The sequence below is a fragment of the Gobio gobio genome, assembly GCF_949357685.1.
Source record: "Gobio gobio genome assembly, chromosome: 5".
In the NCBI taxonomy this organism is placed as follows: Eukaryota; Metazoa; Chordata; class Actinopteri; order Cypriniformes; family Gobionidae; genus Gobio; species Gobio gobio.
This window is the reverse complement of record NC_137101.1, coordinates 10,939,289-10,949,558: the sequence shown is the minus strand read 5'-3', so window position 1 is coordinate 10,949,558 and position 10,270 is coordinate 10,939,289. Positions and strand designations below refer to the sequence as shown.

At 37.2% G+C, this 10,270-nt stretch overlaps 1 protein-coding gene across 1 annotated transcript; it reads right to left on the bottom strand.

The window, feature by feature from the left end:
- Positions 1-1,005: 1,005 nt before the first annotated feature.
- LOC307126034 (scavenger receptor cysteine-rich type 1 protein M130) lies at positions 1,006-9,644 on the bottom strand. Its single transcript, XM_079816368.1, has 11 exons — positions 9,586-9,644; positions 8,938-8,976; positions 8,483-8,842; positions 7,881-8,189; positions 5,329-5,637; positions 4,928-5,233; positions 3,799-4,101; positions 2,054-2,359; positions 1,778-1,863; positions 1,584-1,685; positions 1,006-1,475 (listed from the first exon to the last, which is right to left on the bottom strand). The coding sequence occupies exons 2-10, from the start codon at positions 8,969-8,971 to the stop codon at positions 1,587-1,589; spliced, it is 2,112 nt and encodes a 703-aa protein (XP_079672494.1). The 5' UTR covers positions 8,972-8,976; positions 9,586-9,644; the 3' UTR covers positions 1,006-1,475; positions 1,584-1,586.
- Between the last annotated feature and the right edge of the window lie 626 nt (positions 9,645-10,270).

The window sequence follows — 10,270 nt, the reverse complement described above, 5'->3', positions numbered from 1 at the left end:
AGTACAAGCACTGAGTGAAAATTTTACTCAATTAAAAGTAAGTATCTGCCCAGAATCATACTTGAGTAAAAGTAAAAAAGTACCACATTAAAATTATACTTGAGTATTAAAAAAGTAAAAGTAACAACAAAAATTAAAACTAGAGATTTCTGTTAAAGCTTTTAATCTCTAAAAACATGAAGTGAACGAACCACATCCAAGGTTTTATCTTGCTTTAGAACTGTTTGTATTTAATTATCAAAGTATAAGTCTACTATCTAATGCCAGTACGCAACATGCTACTCAAAGTTGTAAAACCTCGGATTTAACTTGAGCAGAAGCTGATTTTCAAAATTGTGAGTGTCAAGCCTCTTTTGGGGCTGAACAGCAATCCTGCAAAAGAAAAGAATTTGCTAAGGTACGGCCATGGGGGCTCTTGATCCTGTGGCTGATTTTGGACTGTGTTCGCAACTGAATCCTCCATTTTCTTACACTGACTGACTGTTATAATTACTCTAATTTCCAGGTCAAGGTGCTGTGCATTGTGGTAATTGATGCGACATGACGTCGCTTCCAAAGGACCAATGAACATGTCTGACCAATTTCATGGAATGTGAAAACGAATCTCATTGGCAGAATAAATAACATTTAATTAACTTGGGCGTCAGCGCAATTCAATTGGTTTGGTAATAGCTAGGGAAAATAGAATGAAGTGATCTCCAAAAAAGAAGTACTTTTTGACTGTAAATAAAAATTTTAAGGAGTAATAAGTACTTTTTTTTAATTTTTAATTGCACTCAAGTAAAGTAAAAAATCCCAAAAATGTTACTTAAGTACAGTAATCAAGTAAAATTACTCAAGTACTTTACACCTCTGATCAGACCTTCCCACAGAATTTCCCTGAGAAAGTAATGCCTTATATTTACAGCTCTTTTAAACACTACAATAATGAATATTGTATGGGAATGAAATGTGTATATAATGTACTGGTGCTTGCTGGTGTCAGGAAGACAGAAAGACTAAAGTAAAATTACAATTATTTTATTTCCCAAAAAAATAGTACTTTCTGTGACAGTACTTTCTTGATTAATCTGCTTTACTCAAGTTTAATATGTGTATGTAATGAGATGTAACACCAAATAAATGAATGCACATTTAAGAAAATTATCTTACAGAATTTAAATATATTTAAGAGGTTATGTTGTGTTGATATATAATGCATCAGAAATCAAATAAACATTTAACATTAAAAAAAATCACAGTTTTACATTTGTATTTTCCTTTCACCTTCAACCAATGACAATGGCCTTCAAAATGATGACAATCCTTCACTGACTTTGACCTGCTGCAACCTAAAGAATGATGTTCTTTATGATCCTTTATTTATTAAAAAATTTTCAGTATTCAAACACTTCTAAAATGACTTCTTCATCTGTGTAATTTGGCAAGAACTGCTCTCTTGAATTTGTCATGAAAGGTCCTTTCTTGCGTGGCTCCTGTGGAAATAACATGTACAAAAACCTGTAAGTATTTGAATAAATATCTGAAATTCTATATTCAAATTACATCTTTGAAATAAGCCCATTCAGAAGGAGTTTACAAACCTCTCAGGGATCAAATAATTTCTGTTCCTGAAACACTTTCCCATTCGGCTGAGTCCTCCACTTGACAGAGTAATTTCCATTCTTTTGGACCTCTTTCTTAATCTGTTTAATTCAGATGAACGAGAACACAGACACTCAATGGCAACAATAGACAAGTGAAAAGAAAAGGTAATTGAATTAGGAATATTCATTACTTGGTCCAGTAGTTTTGTCATTTCTGAAGGGTCATTGGGGTCAACAGAGTCCGCCTTCACCTTAATCTTCAGCACATTTCTAATCTCTGTAAAGGATATAGCAAATCTTAATGTGGTTATATGATATATGCTCACTCCCCAAGATAATGGAACCATGTATTTCTTTTAAGACATTTTTTTTAAATATTCGTATTGTTTTATGTTTCATAGAAATAAATTTTCTTAGTTAATAATTGCAAATGCAGAGAACAGATACGGGTTGGGTCATGTACGCACCTCTGCAGATGATTCCTGCATCATACGCATGACTGCACTGATGGTTTCCCCACCCACCAAATTGGCAGTTCCTGAGGTTTAACTCGTCTCCTTTGCAATTGAGGGAATCCATCCATATCGGCCCACCACCAACCCCAAAATGGGCATTTTTCAAGGGCTCTGCATTTCCACCACAGCCCAGCTCTCTACAGAGTACTATACCATCTGCGACATCCCAGCTGTTGTGGCAAACTGTTCCCCACTGGCCATCGTGATACACCTGCACTGTGCCCTGACAGGGGTTGTTCGTATTCACCAACCTTACCTCTAGAAAAAATTCAGAAGAGTTCCTGATCTGTCTCTGTGCTTACATAAATTAGGTTACAAATACATTGAATTATCATTGTCAGATGGACATGCATTTGTACGCCGCTATTATTAAATACATTTTTGGTAACTTTATTTTGATGGCCCCCTTTAGATATTCTGTTGACTATAAGTAACATTGGGCCTACTACATGTCAACTAACTCTCATTAGAGTATTAGTAGACTGTCTGTTTAATATCTACTAACACAATCCTGGAGGGCCACTGAAGAGTTCAGCTCCAACCCCAATTAAACACACCTGAACCAGCTAATCAAGGTCTTACTAGGCATACTAGAAAAGTCCAGGCAGGTGTGTTGAGGAAAGTTGGAGCTAAACTCTGCAGAACAGTGGCTTTCCAGGACCAAGTTTGGATACCCCTGTGCTAACACTTTATTTTAATGGTCCGCCAACAGACATTCTACTGACTAAGTAACGTTGCAAGTACATTCAACTTAATCTGCTAAACCTAACCCCTTATTCTACTAACCCCCTCAGTCTACTAAAACCAAACTTATACTCTAATTAGGGTTAAGGCGCTTTTCCACTGCATGGTACAGCTCGGTTGAGGTTCCAGGCGAGCCATACCGATACTAAAATGTGACGTGTAAACAATGCAGATAACTGATTGGTCAGTAACGTCACTAGCGTTATTGGATTTACGACAATAGACACCAAACCCGCTAGATTTAAATAGTCAGCAACAGCCACCGCAGTATCCTTTGTTTGCACAACTTTTTAAAATGACTTGCTTTAAACGACCGTTGCATGCAACTTGAAAAAATAAATGTCTCATAGTCAGTAGACGAGGTGGCGGTGCAACTATATTGATCAGTCTATAATCGCACCCACTTTGAAGCAAAGAGAGCCGAGCCGTGCCGTGCCGTGCCGAGTCATACCACGCAGTGGAAAAGCACCATTAGTTAACATGTAGGTGCAACGTCAACAGAATGTCTAAAGGGGACCATAAAAATAAAGTGTAACCGTTATTTCTCATGGACTTTTTACTGAGGGGGTCTATCAATCACCAAAGTTGTACATTATGGAAAAAAAAAGAAATATCATGTACATTTATAACACTATACTTTGTGTTGAATTACCTAAGTATTAAATTATAGAAAACTAGTTAATGCTGCTGTGTAAGTGGTTCTAATACAACGGCTGAGGAATTTGCAGCAAATTTGACATCTTTCTCTCTTCTGACCAACATTTCGATGTTTTGCTACTGGGCCAAATTGGAACACAAAAATGTTCTTGTGGTTTTTGTTCACCACTATAGAAGTTTATCAAACTATGATGACTTCAGCTTCCAAGAACCCCGGAAATGCAAAAAGGGCCCATATATTTTGTAAACAAATCAACTAACATAAACAAGAAAGAAAATTTAGACATCTACTTTACCTCGGCAGATGACACCTACGTCGTTTGCGTGTGCACAGGTTACTTCCCATGGAGTTGACGGGCAGTACTTCAATGTGTGTTCATTGCCTTGACAGTTCACTCTATTCATCCATATTGGTCCCATACCACTTCCGAAATAACCATCTGTCTTTACCTCTACCGGAGTTCCACACCCCATCTCTCTACAGACAACTTGAGCCGCAGTCGTTCTAAAGCCATTTCGACAAACAGTTCCCCACCGATTGTTTATAAGTACCTCCACTCTTCCAGAACAAATGCTGTCTCCATTTACCAATCTCACTTCTGAGAGACAGAGTAAGCACATATCTCAGAAAACATGCATATAAGAATAACTGTATACTGTTTACATATTATCTTTAATACATTTCAGGTCAGAGCTGGTTGTCACGTGTTTTATGTAAAATTGATCAATTATTTAATTAAAAAAATTTAACACATTTTTGTTACAGATTTGTTGGCCAAAACACCACATATTTGATTTAATTGTTCAAATTAATTTAGTCATGAAATCGACTAAAATGTCAGGTTCCCATTGTGAACTGCTATTGGGACACAAAGGGTCAACAAGTGTTAAATGAACTGTATTTTTTTTCCTGGATAAAGGACCCTTTTCACAGCCTTATGATTACTCAGTTATTAACACTCTACATTTATAACAGTTTTACTAACTTGGCGTTAAATAACAGTAAAATTGTCTGTAAATTCTCTCTTCTGACCAACATAATATATTTGTATCCTCTTTTGGAAAGTCAGAGAAAAGCTATTGTGAATTGTTTGCTATTAGAGCAAATGGGAAAGCAAAAATTATATTTTCGTACACCAATATAGTAGTTTACCCAATTATGACAACATCTGCTTCTGAGAACCACAGGAATGTGAAAAGGGTCCATAGCGGTCAAAATGACCATACGCTTTTTAGTAGTCAAGACTTTTGAGAAATAAACCTAAGCTGAGACACATTTACTGGAGTGAAAAGAGTGACAACGAGCCCTGAAATATGCAATTTTCAGCTTGGTCCTATTCTTTTCTTGCAACTAAACTAAGTGCTTGCAAGGTAGTATATATATTCACATTTGTTCATTTCAAACCTCTTCTTTTTTTAATTTACCTCCGCAGACGACTCCTGCATCCTGAGAATGTGTACAGAGGCTGTTAACCAAGCCAGAGAATGGGCACTCCTTCAGTGAGGACTCACTCCCGGTACATTGTAAACTGTCCATCACTATGTTACCTGTACCATTCCCAAAATGAGCAGAATATAATGTCCCTTTAAGAGAACCACAGCCGAGCTCTCGACACAGCACAATACCATCCAGTAGATCCCAATTGAAGTGACATACTGAGCCCCAATCTCCATTATAATGAACCTGTACTGTACCATAACAGCGGTTATGGGAGTTTACTACTTTGACCTCTGAAAGGAGAAGAATTCAGATGAATTCACGTTGCATTTGACGTGCAATCTTGACATAATCACTGTAGTTCCTGGAGTTTTTTGTTCACACTTACCTCTGCAGACAACTCCTGCATCAGTGTTGTGTGTAATCTTTTTATCTTTGCTAATCCCTGAAATACAGCTTTTCAGAGAGGTTTCAGTCCCAGTACAATGGGTATTATACATCCATATACTACCTGAACCCTTCTTTGAAAAAGATACATCCGTGACACTCAGTGCAGTCCCACAATCAACCTGTTTGCAGAACACATCTCCACCCAACAGATTCCAGCCGTCATCGCTAACCGTTCCCCACCCATAACCATCATAGAGGAGCTCCACTCTCCCGGAGCAAGAGTTTACTCCATCTATAAGCCTAATCTCTAAAGAAGAGAAAGGAGGACGTTTGTGAGAAAAATGCTCCACCAGCATGAGCTTAAAGTAGCTATGTTTACATGCACTCAAATGATCTATTTGTAATCAACCGATCCAATTGAGATCAATCCGAATGAAATTTTGATTGTTTTGCAAGGGGTGGGATAGACCTGAAATAATCAAATATAAGCTGTAAAAATATAAATTTGCTTAATATAAAAAATCTCTTCTGATATATTTATCAGAATTTGTCAGCTAACCCTGACCTATACCTAAAAAGGTGTCATCAAGGCAAAAAGAAATTGATAATTATTCTAATGGTAGCTCCAGTAACATATTCATCATCTGATTGGTTGAATTCTACAGGATTTCCAGGAGAAGTGTGTGTCGCCAAAAGACAGCCATCGTGTTTACGTCGTGTGACAATGAGGGCTTATCAGGATCAACTAAACACAGGACTTTCAAAAGTATTGGTTGCTTTACATGTCATTCAGACGGCCTCTGGGCTGCTACGCGATACTAATTGGAATGCAAAGTTTGGGGTTCATTTAAACAGAACTTTCAGAATCTGAAATCACATTGGATTTATTTGGTCCACGTTCACACAGCAACGGAATACTGTTGTCAGTTCTGTATTTGAGTTCTTAAGAAGTTTGTATTCGCACACAGTTGAGTTATTTACAGGAGGGACAGCCGCATTCTATAAGCAAACTCACACCTGTACATTTTCAGGACTTGCTGTGTAAATGGAACCGGACTGGACAACTAGTTGTCAGTCTCGTCATACAGTGCGAGTGAGCCGTTGCACAAATGTCTCATGTCTCTCATTTGAAGTTTTTTTCAGTTTCACTCAGTTTTATGGACGTCACCATCTTTGATAATACTTTGGTCACTGTCACAATAGTTGATACTGATAAGAGAATACATGCTCGACTCCGTTGCACGTTCATACCGTTGACTGTAAAAAATGATGGACGACGCACCTTCACTCTCTTCCATTGTAGTAAGTGTCCAAATATGGCGTTGAAATCTTGAGTTTCGAGTCTGCGAAGTAGCAACTTAGAGCCTGAGTGAGCCCAAAGTGGAGCCGTGACATTAAGGTCCCGCCTATAGACTGCTCCCGCCTAATCAATCACACGTCCCTGAACTTTTTGTGAAATAAACAGTTATGGAAATGTAGAAATTAAAGTTAAAGCTCTAATCTCCTCCCGAAGTTCCCAAAAAAAGTCTGTTGGTGCCTCAGTGACTACACTCTAAAAAAAAAGGTTCTATATGGCACCAAAAATCGTTCTTGGCTCGTAATCATAAGGGAACCTTTTTTAGTGCTATATAGCACCAATTTTGGTTCTTCAGCGGTTCTTCAGAGGTTCTTCACCGGTTCTTTGACTAAGGTGCTATATAGCACCTCTGAAGAACCGCTGAAGAACCACTGAAGCACCAAAATTGGTGCTATATAGCACTAAAAAAGGTTCCCCAATGATTACGACCCAAGAACCCTTTTTGGTGCCATATACACTGTAAAAAAAAAAAACAGGTCTCCAATTGAAAATTTTCTAGTGAGGCCATCTAAAATTTTCAGTTGGCCAAATTGAATTTCTTGAATTTTAATTGAATTAAATTGCATCAATTCACTGAAATTAAATTTGGCCAAATTAAAAATTTAAATGCGATCGCTCACTAGAAAATTTTCAATTGGAGACCTGAATTTTTTTTACAGTGTAGAACCTTTTTTTTTTTTAGAGTGTACTTCGCTCAGAGAAGCTGTCAATCTCAGCTGTCAATCATAACGTTTTTCTAGCATTAAATAACTGACTAAAACCTAACTTATTTAAAGAATGAACACTTGAACTTACATCAGCGTGATAAAAACTGAATAAAAAGACAGAAACCATCTTTGGAAAAAAATTATTTGAAGTGCAATTTGATTGTTTAGTTTGTCTATGACCCATTACATTACATGGAGAGGGTGGGGTTTCTGACCTATACAGCATCCAGCCTCCTGGGGGCGATCAAGACGCTTTGACTTCACTTTTCAGAACTCGCGTGGCACGCTTGGTTCATACAGACAGTATTTAAGACGCTACTGTATAGTTGCTGTGTGAAAGGGACATTTCACACCTGCAAGTAAATGTGTTTCAATCCCAAAAACTGACAAGTGTGAACGTAGCATTGGATTGACGAAAATGAATGCATGTAAACATAAATGTTTTTCTGTCTATTTCTTTGCTTTCAGACTGGTGGGCGTACCAACCTGAACAGGTGACTCCAGCATCATTGGCATGTGTACAGGTGCTCATTCCCCAACCGGTAAACACACACTCTTTCAGTGAAGTCTCACGGCCCTTGCAGGTGATGCCATCCATCCATACTTTACCCGTTCCCTGACTGAAATAAGCATTGTAGTATAAAGCCACTGGATTTCCACAGCCACGTTCTGCGCACGCCACTGTTGCGTCTGTGAGATCCCAGTAGGTGTCACAGACCGTTCCCCACTCTCTGTCGTGTAAAATCTCCACTCTCCCTGAACACCTGCTACTGCCGTCTTGAAACCTTATGATGGCTATGGAAGTAAAAATGAAACGTTATTTAAGTTATTTCACTCTTAAAAATAATGGCATTGATGGTTAAATGACCTTTAACATCCATGGAACCTTTCCATTGCAAAATTTTTTATTTAATTGTGAGAAAAAAAGGTTCTTTAAATTATTCAAATATTCTTCATATGAAAGGTTCTTCGGGGAACCCAAAATGGTTTTGCTTTTGCATCTCTTTGAAACCCAACCTTTTGGCAATTTCATTTTCAGGAGTGTTGGAGTATTGTATGATTTAGACAATAACTTGAATGTAACCTACAGTCACAGACAACTCCAGCATCTCTCGTGTGGTCACACGCATCGGTGTGGTTATCCCAATCGCAGTCAAGCACCGAGCTCTCATTCCCAAAACAGCTCAGGTCATCCGTCAGTAATGGTCCCGTACCCTCGCCAAACAAATCACTAGAGTGTAAGGATAAGACAGGACCACAACCTGCTTCCATGCAGATCATATTGCCTTCGACTTCGTCCAGCCCTTCATCACAAAGGGTACCCCAGTCGCTAGTGTAAATCTCAACCCTTCCAGAACAGCCATTGATACCATTCACCAACCTCACTATACCGTTATTGGTTGTGGTGGTAATACTGGATTTACCGGTGTCTGCATTTTCTACATAGTCTGTTTGAAAAATAGAAAAAGTTGAGAGGAGTCACATACACAATCTATTATTTATTAAATAGAAGAATTTGTGTCCGTATATGTGTGCGTCTCACCCAGAAGCAGAATGAAGCTAAGAAAGTACAGCATAGTGACTGAAAAGAGACAAAAGTTATTGCACCAAAAAGCAGCAATAACTAAAAACAAATACTGACAACAACTTCAGAAACAGGACCTTGATAATTCAGTACTGCTCAACAATAAAAGTAAAAGTTGAAATGCGATTTAACTTTAGGAACATGCTCAGCAGAACTTTAAGTATCTTGCGTTTGGATTGGATTGACTGAAAAAGGGATGTTTATGGTTGATCATATATCTTTTCAGGCGAATGTTTTTTATTTTTTTTACCAAATATACAAGACAACAATAATTAAATATTCAAATAATTTAAATAATAATAATAAAAAATCTTACAAATAGTATAGGCCTATAGTATGATGTTATATGTTTAGTATATTTAACTTAATTATTAAATTATATTATTGAATTATATTAAATGATTCTTCACAATATATTCCCTTTCAAGTTAAATGAAAAGACTCAAAAATAAAAGAGGTTATTTTTAAATGTCATGATGAGACCAACGTCATTCAACAACATACTGATAGTTCCACAAAAACGAGTTTAAAAAAAATATGAGCAGACGTTAATGAACAAAAAATCACTACAAATAAACCAAACAGAAATAAGTAAGGTGATCAAACCTTTGGATGTCACTCGTCAGGTGCTCCGTTGCACAGTCCTCAGAGGATGAGTGAACGTCTGTTTATAGAGGTGTAAGAGACCTTTGTTAACAGAAAGCAGCATTAACCCCCTTGAGCCCCTCCCTCCCTTCCTACCTCTGACTGACCCCAGGTGTTATTCACAGACTACAGTACAAGAAACAAATGCTCAAAATAACACACTGCCAGCAAAGAAAAAATCTCCATGTTTCCAGTGGTCAACTCTGAGGAAAGCATGTTAATTTAAGTTAAATATGTGAAGGTTTTTTTTTGTTTGTGCAAAAGTAATTTTGATTGTACATTGTAAGCAATGTCTGATGTAACATTGAAAAAAACAGGGAATTTAAAAAATTGTGAAATGCATTGTTGTATATCATTGGATCTGATAATTTTTCGTCTTATGAGCCAGACAGCCACATTTGGCAATCAAATCTTGATTTAACTATTCAAATAGACCAAAAAAGTACAGTGAATAGCTTGCAAACTTGCTCCTTGGTGTTCAAAGAATATGCAAATAAAAATCTTTAAAAAAAAACATCTTGAGGAGGCTGGAAACATCAATGTAAAAGCATTTGCTACATTGGTTCCTAACAGTGATTAAATGAACAAATGTGCTAATGTTTTAAACGTGTCTTCATTTTATTATGGACATTTTTTTTTGACATTC